The sequence below is a fragment of the Hakea prostrata genome, chromosome 6, assembly GCF_041222555.1.
Source record: "Hakea prostrata isolate BN-2017 chromosome 6, UWA_Hpros_2, whole genome shotgun sequence".
Classification (NCBI taxonomy): domain Eukaryota; kingdom Viridiplantae; phylum Streptophyta; class Magnoliopsida; order Proteales; family Proteaceae; genus Hakea; species Hakea prostrata.
The window spans coordinates 25,271,179-25,283,493 of NC_142605.1; the positions used below are offsets into that span (position 1 = coordinate 25,271,179).

General features: G+C 35.3%; 1 protein-coding gene across 1 annotated transcript; it reads right to left on the bottom strand.

Moving 5' to 3' along the window:
* Positions 1-662: 662 nt before the first annotated feature.
* On the bottom strand, positions 663-2,924 carry LOC149012862 (cytochrome P450 71B26-like). Its single transcript, XM_089158748.1, has 2 exons — positions 2,028-2,924; positions 663-1,462 (listed from the first exon to the last, which is right to left on the bottom strand). Exons 1-2 carry the CDS (start codon positions 2,922-2,924, stop codon positions 839-841), a joined length of 1,521 nt encoding a protein of 506 aa, XP_089014874.1. The 3' UTR covers positions 663-838.
* Between the last annotated feature and the right edge of the window lie 9,391 nt (positions 2,925-12,315).

Here is a 12,315-nt window from a genome sequence, read left to right on the forward strand (position 1 = left end):
ATTAATTATATTCTACCTTTTCCTGATATCTTAGAAGCTTTTAGTAAACACCTAAAAAAATAAGCATATCATTGTTAATTATTTAGGAAGTCTTCGTTTTTCTCGCAGTTTGGACTAACTTGACTAAATTGCCTAGTCCTCCAAATTTTTATCTCTACATTCATGGAATTGCTTTAGGGCCTGTTTGGCTACTTGAGTCTGGAGATTTCAAATATGTGGAGTCATGGTTCATAAAGTTAAATATTTTGTTAACCTGAATTTGTGGTTCAGAGAGTTTCGTCAAGCTGATTTTGTGAACGCGCGAATATTTAGCGTTTTTATAGTAGGGGTGAAATCTCTGGACTTCACCTATAACCCACATTTTTAGTCTAAAAAGATGAATCCTTAGATTTCATGAATTTAGGGACTCACACAACCAAATGGGTATAAATTTTCCATTCATGAATCCAGAGATTTAAATTTTTTTGATTCATGTAACCAAATACATGAAAAAGCAGGTGGATCGACAATCCAAATAAACCTCCTCAATAATTTTTATACCTAATCTTTAGAAAATGTGAAATAGAAGGATGATTAATATATAATACTGTTTTCTTTTGTGTCTTTATCTTTGGCCTTTCCTTTTCTTAATCTTGGCTTGTCTCTAAAGATAAGATAATTGGTGTTAAGGATGAATTTTATTCCTTTCATCAATCCACTTAATTTGATTAGACACGCATTAATAAAATATAAAGAAACCAAAGCAAACATGATCTTCTCATTTATTTAATCTGCATTCCCAGTAGCAAGCAACACTGTGGACTTGGTTACAACAGAAGGAGGGCATCTGGGTAGTATTTTAGTCTGAATCCCATTTATGATTAATAGGGACAAGGCAAAGATGAGCTTTCTTATGAACAGTGAGACCTGTTTCTTCTTCCATGTCAATATCTTCCTTCTTCATTCCATCAGGAAAGCCCCAGTCAAAGGCATAGAGAAGATTTGCAAGCATGAGCTCAACCATTGAAGTACCCATGTTCATTCCAGGACATAATCTTCGACCTGCTCCAAAAGGCAAGAACTCAAAATGTGTCCCCTTGTAATCAATTGGGTTATCCATGAATCTCTCTGGCATGAACTCTTCTGGGTTCTTCCAATATTTGGGATCTCTCCCTATTGCATAAACATTCACTTGGATCCTTGTTTTGGGATAAATGTCATATCCATTAATAGTAAAATGGTTCTTGACTTCTCGTGGGATCAACAAAGGAGCTGGAGGATGCAATCTTAGAGTCTCCTTTGCTACCATTTTGAGGTATTTAAGCTGATCGTTCAAAACAGCTTCAGCAATCTTTCCTTCCTTTCCTACAGTGTTTCTGATCTCATCTTGTACTATCTTCATCACTTCTGGCTTCTTAGCAAGCTCTGTCATTGCCCAAGTTGTTGTAACAGCAGCAGTATCCACTCCACCTATAAATATATTCTGAGAAAAACAAATAACATTATTCAGAATAATTGGTAAGAGAAAACATTGATCATGTAGTGGGTGTGTGATCCACTATACTTTGCACCTAAGGTGGCGGTGAAGCAATTGAGCATTCATTCTGAGATAACTACTCTTGTATTTCATTGAGTCCAAATGGGGACTCCCATGTTACTTTCCTTCACTTGATTGAGTCTAAATAAGACTCATTAAGTAATTAGAGTTGAGGAGAATGATATAATAAATAGAGAGAAGGAATTAAACTGTAAAAAATGGGTTCCCTCTCTTTGCTCTCTCCATGACTTCTTTCTTATCGCTGACTCTATCATTGGAGGTTCGCCAATTCAGAATGTGGAAAATAAAGTAGAGTGTAGGAATACGAGAAGATAAATCAATGGAGCTAAAGAGACACCTCCTATGTCTAGATCTGTTGCATTCAAAGTCATTGAGATATATCATCTTGAACCCATATTTGAATAAATTGCTAACAGAAAAAATAAAAAATAAAAATTAATACAATACCTTTGTAGGAATTTAGAAAAGAAAAGAAGGATTGGGGGCTTACCATAAGCATTGCTTTTATATGATCTTTGGTGAGAGGAGCTCCACCTGTATAATCGCTTCCTAGTTTGAGCAAGACATCAATGATGTCTTCCTGCTCAGGTTCTTTTCTGTCATTGGTAAGGTGCTCATCAATCAGTTTTTGGTAGAAATCATCAAAATGTTGAAAGCACTTTTCAAGTCTTTCATGGACTCCAGTGAATTTGTCTACTATCCATCCTACATAAGGAAAAAAATCGGTGCAGCAGAAACTACCCAACATAGCTAACACTTCATTTATGGCTTCTCCAAACTTACCATTATCAAATTTTCTCCCTTTATAACTCTTACCAAAAGCAATAGTACAAGTTATTTCATCAGTAAGAGTAAAGAGCATCTCACTTAGATCAACAGGACTAGCTGAAGAAGATCGTGAAATGGAGCTAATCATCGAAGTCACTCTTCCTTCTATAATGGATTGAATTAAAGATTGAACCCTCTTAACACTAAAGAGTTCAACAATACAGAGCTTTCTCATCTTCCTCCAGTAATCACTACAATTCCCAAAAGCAATGTCTAAATTATTGTATGAAAGCCTCCTAGGACCCATCAGATCAGGTCTGTTGCAGCATTCAAGATCATGAGACTTCATGATCTCAATTGCCATTTCAGCAGATGAGACTACTAGTGTGGGCATCTGCCCTAGATGCAAAAGCATGATTGGACCATATTTCTTTGAGAATTGCCACAGAGATAGGTGAGGCAAGTCACCCAGTTGGTGCAAGTTACCTATAATGGGGAGCTTAGGAGGGCCAGGAGGAAGGTTAGGCTTCATTCCTTGTTTTCTGTTTAGAATGAAAACCAATGGAAGGAGAACTAGAAGAGGAAGTAGCCAAACTGGCATGCTCCAAAGAGTAGCCATAATGCAGTTTTCTTACTTCTTTCAGACCAGAGTCTCCCCCTTATATAGTAATATTGATATAAAAGGAAGAACAAATTACATCTACACCTCCTGAATTTACAAACTATTATGTTTACATCCATTAAAATTTATTCTATTACATTTATATTCCTACCTTTCAAATTATTTATCAAAAGCACCTGTACTGTTAGAATAATGTGGTTAAGTGATGACTTTACATGTACTAAATTTTTTAAAATTTCTAAACTACCATCTTCTACCTCAAATCCATTTTGATTTTCAAGAAGAAAAAAAAATTAAGAAGAAGAGAGGGTAAAGAGCAATCACGAAAGTTAAATATTTCTTTTTTTCTTTAAAATTAATGGTGTCAGACATGAGAGGGTATTTGTAATATAATGAATTCTGGGAGGTGTAAACCTAATACTTTACAAATACGGAGGATGCATATGTAATTTACTCATTAAAATGTTGATTTTTTTATTCATTCTAAAAAAAAGTGATGAAAATCATAGATTATTTTTTTAGGCTAATAATGAAGCTTTATTAAGCTAATTATTGCTAGCTTTATTGCTTATGAAATATTATTATTTCTTATTCTTAGTGAGCAACTTTATGATTAGAAATTTAGAATACGCCAGTTTTGCAAGAGTCACCACTTGATTGTGGTGCCAAGAAGATAAGAACAAAGAAATAAAAAATAAAAAATCCAATAGCTATTGTTCATGCTGTGCTAACTAAGCAATCTTTCTTCTCTGGCCTCTGGGTAAGAAGAAACTGCGTTAAAGAAAAGCAAGTAATAGACTCATTGTGGAGGAGAAAGAAACTGTAGCAACTGCAAAGCGGAAATGGGCTAAGATGATGTGCTGGCCAATGAAAATGATCTCTGAGTTAGGGTGTTCATAACACTGATGGACTCCCTTGAAATGTATGACAAACTATAAAAAATAAATTTACAATATCCTCCAACACACATTGAATTTGAATGGGAGCTCCCCCACGATGTTCAACATATCCAATCCAAGCTTGATTATCAAATTCTAATATGACATTCTCCACACCATGACCCAACAAATCTAGCATGCCTTGATGTAAGCACGTAGGTTTATTCAATAAAATGTTAGGGTTAAGGTTTAAGCACAAGGTTATTTAAATCATTATACACTGGGAATTTAGTTTGGAATATCCAGACCGTTGTTTCCAGCTAGTATTTACACAACATTCTACAATTAATTCAATTCTTCTATAAGGCCCATTACACTACTGGGACATGGGGTTGTAACCAATCCGATAAAGTATATTAGAACATAAGTTGGGAATAACTTAAATGTTTTCAAAACATTATCTCTAACACTCTATATTAAGATCGCGAAGACTAACGGCAGCATCCAAATTAGAGTTAAATCATCCTACCACCGGCGAAGACCAAGACCTTGCCCTCTTTGCATTCAACGAGCCACCTCCTTCCACTTGGCATGAACTCCACACATTCGCCACAGACAAAAAAAACTCCCTCTTCCTCTCGATCTATTTGTTTCTCTCCTTTAGATATGGAAGAACCATAATATTAAATCTTATTCTCTTTTCTAGAATGGAGGAAACCTAAGTTTCCAAAATCATCATATATTCAAGAATTTAACAATCAACTGTGAAAGTAAGCTTAATAGAGATTGAAATGGAAGAAGAAACATCTAACTTAATAATTGGAAATGATGAAACATTTAGTTCAATTGACACAGAAATCGTCTCTTTAGATTGAGATAGCTGTCGCACTAATTGTATTGACCATAAAAGCTACTATTCCATAAGGTGGGTGTTTTTGAGGTTTAGAACAAAGAACATAAATGAATAAAAAAGTTATGATTAATGGGTTTGGTTATAAATAATGCATGCTTTAGGAGGCGTGGATCATCAAAAAAGTCTGAATTTTTTACTACTGAGTGCCCCATCTCTTGGGTTTGTATGTTGCCATTAAGAGCACAACATTATAAGATGGAAGATGGAGAGAAACAGCCTGAATCCGATAGGGCATTTACAATTGGGTCTAAGGTTAGAGTAGGGTCAAAATTAATAGGGGAAAACAAATCGTCCATAGAGATTTTGGAGACAATATTTGGCTCATTCTCAGCAGCAACACATAGAGGATTAATAAAGCAAGAGGGGGCCTCAGTATTTGAGATCAGAGTTGGAATGTAAGGCTCACTCACTTGTGTCTGAGTGCCTTTCTCCCCATGCATCATCTTCAATATCTACCACAGGAGGGATTACATCACAACCTGGATTTGATCCCTCATCAAACTCGTCTCCATGGTTATCCTCTTCTCCATCTTGATAACTTTTTCCATTGCTATTATCTTTATAGTCCTCATCATCACCTGAGGAACCTTCTGCCAGACCACAGTCAAGATAAGGGGGATCACACCCCTCTTCATTAGGATATAGGTAAGCATTTTATCACACTTTCAATCTTTTGCAATGTAGACAGTTACAATATTCTGATTTACCATTTTACAATAGATTTCCATTAATTTGCGTGTGCATCTTTTAGTTATTAGCAGATATAAGACATACAAAAGAGAGAATATACTTCATATTAACATTTGATAAGAGGTCAACAACATCTACCAGATATGGGTGCCTAAAACTTTCCTTATATTGTAACTAGTCATTTAAGAATCAAATCCTAATAAGAAAGCAATTTGAGAAACCTTTTAAGGCTATTGTATCATCAGTACTTATCATATGTTCTCTAAGAAGGACTTGCTCCAAAGAAGTCCTATCATATATTCATATCTACCGGATGATGTAAGTTAGAAAGCACTAGCCTTTTCCTTTTGAAGGAAGGCTAATGCAAAGGGTCATGCTAGGTCATCATGTGATTCTGCCTTGTTATTGGAGTGGCAGTAAAAGTGCAATAAGAAAACACTTTCATTGCTCATGAGTTCTTCTATTATGTTAAAAAATAAAAATAAAATAAAATAAAAAGAGAGAGAGAAAAGAAAAACAATCAAGTCCAATTTATGGCAATTGAATTTAGATACATAGAGAACATATGATAAAGTCAATTGGACTTGCTAGGACTTCTTTGGAGCAAGTCCTTCTCAAATTGGGTTTCTCTTTCATGTGGATCTCTTTAGTTATGAACCATACTAGAACTATCTTATATAATAGAGTTTTCATAAAAGAATATATCTTACTATTATTCCCTCATTTTGCCAATAGATTTTGAGTGACTTGTACAAATATTCAAAAAAAAAAAAAATTTGACCCGAATCTATAATAAACTTTATGGATTATGGGGGATTTTTTTTGTTTTTTCAAACAAGTTAATCAAATTTAAAATGGATATCAAATACATAAAAAAATAAAAATATCAAAAAATAATATTGCATAATTGGACTGAAGAGGTTGCAGGTAAGAATGGCAGCCAAAGCTTCAAGACTTTAGAAAAGCAGGCATTGTTTCTCTGATTCAATTTCAGTTGCCAAAGCATCGGGCATGAGAGGGGATATCTTGCAAACCCGTGGTTGAATCAGATACCCATGAAGTGACCTCTCCAATGGTAGTATGTCCAGTTCAGCTATTGATATTGATAATGGCATTCTCTAAGCCAGTTCGTTTTGAATCTCGGATTCATGAGAGAACGGGGTAATCGATTCAGAAACGGCACCACAAGGGGAACGTTCAAAGTACTTGACATCCAAAATGCGATCAATAGTTAAGAGACCACGTTCATCCACACCACTTAATTTATAATTTAACTCCAAATGAAATATAGTTTGAAATCTAGATTTTGAAATTAGATCATGTACCGAGCCGTTCTTTTTCCTTTTTTTTCTTTTTTGGTAGCATCTGAGCAAGCTCTTTGATTCAACGTTTCAAAAGCTCTAACAGTTATCATCTTTCATCGTTTTCTGATATTCTAGGATCGATCTCTCATATTTAAGAAGATGTGTAAATTAACCCTAACAAGAAAAATTGAAAATTTTATCCAAAAAACAATAAAAGAAAAAAAAACTTACCCAAAATAGGAAACGTGGTTGCTACTTCTACGCTTACGGTGAGCCTCCATGGGCTGCCTGTTTATCGTTACTTGGAAGGAGAAGGAGAAGAAGAAGTAGTGAAGAGAAAGGCAACTGATCTTCTTGATCTAATAATCATTAGTTCCAGCTTTCAGGATGTATAAGCTTCAGCAATCCCGTGGAATCCAATGTCTCCTATTCTTCTTCTTCTTCTTCATCATCATAGAACTCATCCATTTCTCTCATGGCAAGGTGGAAATTGCCGATAATGTTACTGTTCCTCTCTTAGTGGGCACTGCTTCTCACTATTATATACACTCAAAGACGTAATACCCACATCCTTGCATGGATTGTTTGGAATTCTGTAACATTGTTTTTTAGGGTTTCCAATCTGATGTGATGATATAATCATGCAGCTAAGACGGCTTGTTACGGTTACAATACGGCCGAGTTTCCAGAGGACGGTATGTACGCAGCAGCAGGAGAAATGATTTGGGATGAGGGAAGAGCATGTGGAAAACACTACCTCGTGAGTTGCTTGAGTTTAAAGAAGAGGATCTGCGTAGATGGTACTAAGACCATTCAGGTTAAGATAGTAGATCGGGCGATTACTGCACAAGGCAAGCCTTCCAGTCCTGGCACCACCATTGTCCTATCTCCCCTACCTTTTGCTGCAATTGCGAAACCTACAGCTTCCAGTATCACCATTAGATACGGAGAGTATGCTTCTTTCCTTCTTCAGTTCTGCTTTCTTTTTTCTCTTTGCCTCTGTTAGTTAAATTGTTCATCATGAAACCTGTTAAGTTTAATTATAAGATCTGATCAAAGATGTTGTTTTTCTTGAACAGGTCTGATGAATATGGTAAATGATGCAAGTTGAAGATTAGAGATATGAAGTGGAATTGAACAATATATTGTATCTGAAAATAAATAAGTTTTTTTTTTTCCTTCAAATTTTCTGATTGATTTCGTCATTTACGGTGGAAGATAATGAGTGAGTAAAATCATATTAGTAATGGCTTATTGTCCACAGCTTCCTTTGCTCTCAGTTTATTACTTAAGAAAACCCAGGCGCTAAACAATGTCAATTATGAATTTGATGCAATTAGTAATGCTTTTTTTAGAATTGACAGATATGATCAGCATAATATCACTTCTGTACAAATTCAAGGTGGCCATCAACATGAATGATAAGCAATGCTTTCTTACCAGCAAAGCCTCAGCAGTCAGTTAAACCTAGTACATTCAGAGAAGGAGCAAAAGAATCTCCCAAAATCACACAAACTAGACAACTGACCTGGGTTGGGTTGCGACTATGAAGGCATGATATAATTGGGGGATCTCCATGTGTCTTCCATTTCATCCCTCGTTAGGGGAGAAGAGAGAAGAGAAATGTGAATTGAAATGCCTAGAATTATAGATATGCTTCTGGCATATTAGTGGCAACTTCCTATATAGAAGCAGTAAGTCCTTGGTTCGAACCTTCGTCTCTCCACACATTTTCCTCCCCCCAACCCTACTTCCCATCCCCTAGGTCTATGGGCCCGCAGTCCTTGTAACTGGTTTGATGATGACATGACCAAAAAAATGCTTGGAATCGCCACGTATAGAAGAGTCTAGGCTCCAAAAATTGTACATGAAAATATCTAAACTTTAGATTGCATTACTTGACTAAGCAAAGACATAACATACTTTTGAAGAGAAAAAAAGACTAAAGAGGAAGTAAGGAGTGAACAATAGTCTTGACTACATTACAAGGCATATTGCACATGGATATTTAGCATGCTGCCTAGTTATAGTGTTAGAAAAACAGAGTAAGAACACAATCTCACAAGACAAATAATTTACATGGTTCACCCGAAGCCCGAAAGCTATGTAAACGGCAGAGCAAATTTGGTATGAGGAATAAGAGAAAGATATTATATCCTAGCCAATTTTTCTCTACCCACTCTCTATATTTCTCAACCCAAATTAAGAGACTATAAATAATTACAAGAAAAATAAACAATGATAGATTTACCCTAGTATCCAAAAAAAAAAATTCCCAAGAATAAATATAAAAATATCCATAATCTCCAAGACCCATTACAACAACTTCCTTGTAACATTTATGCATGGAAACCAAAGTCAACACAATCTTTCTAATTGTGTTCAGGCCCTCAAAACGATTCCAAGATCATTTTATCACATGTGCATTTAATTCCAACATTTTATCTTGCCAAAATTATATTTTATTTTAATTTGTCAAGGCACATCAACTCTTCCATCTTTGACAAATAATTGAAATTTGAATATTTGAATTTCAAATTTGAACCAATTTTCACATGTGAAGAAAATTAGTCTTCAACACAAAAATCTCCCACTTGAAGACAATTTTCAACGTTTACCTTAAAGATCAACATCGCTTAGGTAATCAAACTAACCATCAATAAAGATTGATCAACATTTAGCAATAACTCAATTTCTCTCTGTTAACTACCTTTGTTAACATGTCTGTAGGGTTCTTGCTACCCTCAATTTTATCATGCTTCAATAGGCCATCCTCCAAAATTGACTATATGAAATGATATCTAAGCAGAATATGTTTTGTCATCAAATGAAATGTTGAATTCTCTGCAAGATGAATTACACTCTGGCTATCACTCCATAATTTTCTCTTTATTGCCTTCTTCGAATTTGCACTGAATCTTGGTAGAGGGCGGTCGATCCAACCTTACAACCGGCCCCGATCGACCAGCCCTCTAACTCATTCATTCGAAGGCTGATTCCAATGGGCTTCGGATGGTAGAAAGCTCACTCCAAGGCCTAATCATTGGTATAGTTTACCTTGGCATTTGAGTCCTCTAGCCCAATTTCTAAACATGCCAAAACCTCCTTTAATGCCTTCCAGAATGACTTTCTCTCTCCTCCTAAACTCCATGAGAGTGGTTGAGTCTCTTTTGTGGTCATTTATACTTTCCATAGGTTCAATTCTTGAACTGTGGGCTCAACTCAAATGGTCCAGAGTTATCGTCTACTTGAACTCCAAGTTCGCGGTCTTGAAACCAATTGTTTAATGGGTTAGGATTCTAGGGGATTTCATAGGATTTGATAAAAATGAAAAGTTTTATCTTCAAAGTTAAGCCGTAGGTTAGTATGTTTTCATTCATAATTGTTCGATAAATTAATATCCATATTCAACAAAAAGAAATCCTTTTCAAAACCTTGTTAACAAGTAAATCAACGGTAATTTAGTCTTCTAAAAAATAAAAAATAAAAAAAATTTGGTGTTGAGGAATGCCATATCAGCCTCCATTAGTTTTGCAGATAATAAACATGAATTACTAATAGTTATATTAAATGTGTATATATAATTCAATAAGAGAGCCTGTTGATCAAATCCAACTCAACGCTGGATGCCCAAGTTTAAAGCCAAGACCAAGCTAAGATGGACATGAAGTCCAAGTCAACATGAGAATGAAGAATGGAGTATAAGAAGATTCTAGAATATCAACTCAAGTTCAAGAAAAAAGATTTAGCAAATTAGGGCCTAGGACATATCCTTGCACATTCAAATGTTATTGTACTCATTTGCATCAAAATTGTGTATATCATGTCATTAGACTGACTTAGGACATGTTAGGAGTGTGTATGAAGACATAAGGCTGGTTAGAAGACCTTGAAAACCATTAAAGTTCCTTAAAGTCCCTTGATTATGCTTCTTGGCTTCATACAAACCTCCATCTGGTCACAGAAGCTCAGATGGAAATCAACAAACCAAACATCAAATTTGATATTACAGATGCAGATAAACATAAATCATTGTATACATCGTCATCTGTAGTCACCATGTTCGCATCTTTTTCATCTACTTGCTTATCTTTTTCTTCCTTCTTTTGTCCACTCCAATAGTGCTTTTTCATACGTCCTTCCTCCCACAGTTCCAGCATTTTCCATTGATTTTGCCTTTAGATTTTTCCTTTACTCTAGACTATGATCAGCCTCTTGACTTTGACTTCCTTCCACACGAACTTTTATCCTTTTCTTGTGTCTCCCCTTATTTCAGTTGATAATGTTATTCTAGATGAAGCATCAAAACTCTTTCTTCACATCTCATCACTAAGTATACAACTGACAACATCATTAAAGACTAACTTTCCTATGATTGTGTTACTAATAACCATAACTAAGTTATTCCAACTTTTAGGCAAAGAACACAAAAACAATAGGGCTCTAAGTTCATCATCAAAAGTCACATCCACAGAAAGCAGTAGAAACCATATTAAACTCATTCAAATGATCAACAATAGATCTAGAATCAGACATAGTCATATTAAATAGTTTTTTCATAAGAAAAACTTTATTAGAGGCAAAGGGTTTTTCATATAACTTAGCTAGTTCTCCCATCTCTCCTGCCGTTGTGGTCTCTTTTGTGATATTGAAGGCAACATGCGATGTGAACGACAATCGCACCATGGCTAACACATTTCGATCAAAAATCTTCCATTCATGTTCCTCCATACTATCTTGCTTATTTCCAAATAATAGGAGATAGAGATCTTTCTAGTACAAAAGATCCTCCATCTGCAATTTCCACCACAAAAAGTTATGCCCATTGAACTTCTTAATCTGTCTTTTCATCTTCTGCCATTGCTCCCAAAGTTTTGATGCTAGTTGTTACAAAAACAAAGCAAGAACACAATCACACAAGACAAAGAATTTACATGGTTCACCCAAAGGCTACGTCCACAGCCAGCAGATTTGGTGTTTCACTATGAGGAAGAAGAAGAATATATTACAACCTAGCCAATTTTTCTCTATCCATTCTCTACATCTCTCAACCCAAATTAAGAGACTATAAATAATTATAAGAAAAATGAATAATGATAGATGTACCATGTACCCAAAAGGAATGCCCAAAAATAAATACAAAATTCCATAATCTTCCAAACCTATTGCAACAACTTCCTTGTGTGCACTGTCTATACATGGAATCCAAAGTCAACACAATCTCTCAAATTGTGTTCAAGCCCTCCAAACAAATTCAGATTCATTTCATCACATGCGTATTCAACCTTGGCAATAGTAGACTTTCCAAAATTTTATCTTGCTAAAATTATACTTTCTTTAATTTGTCGAGACATCTAAACGCTTCCATCTTTGACGAACAATTCAAATTTGAACCAATTCTTACACGTGACAAAAGTTAGTCTTCACCACACGATAAGGTCATTGTTTCTTGAACTTCGGCTCTTCTCTTTCTTATTTTCTTACTATAGTAACATTTTCCAAATTGTGCTGGATATTTAGAACAATGAAATTTCAAGGTAGTATGCTTGAGAGGTATCAAGCTATGACTAGCATACATTTTCTCACACTTGAATGGGGAGCTT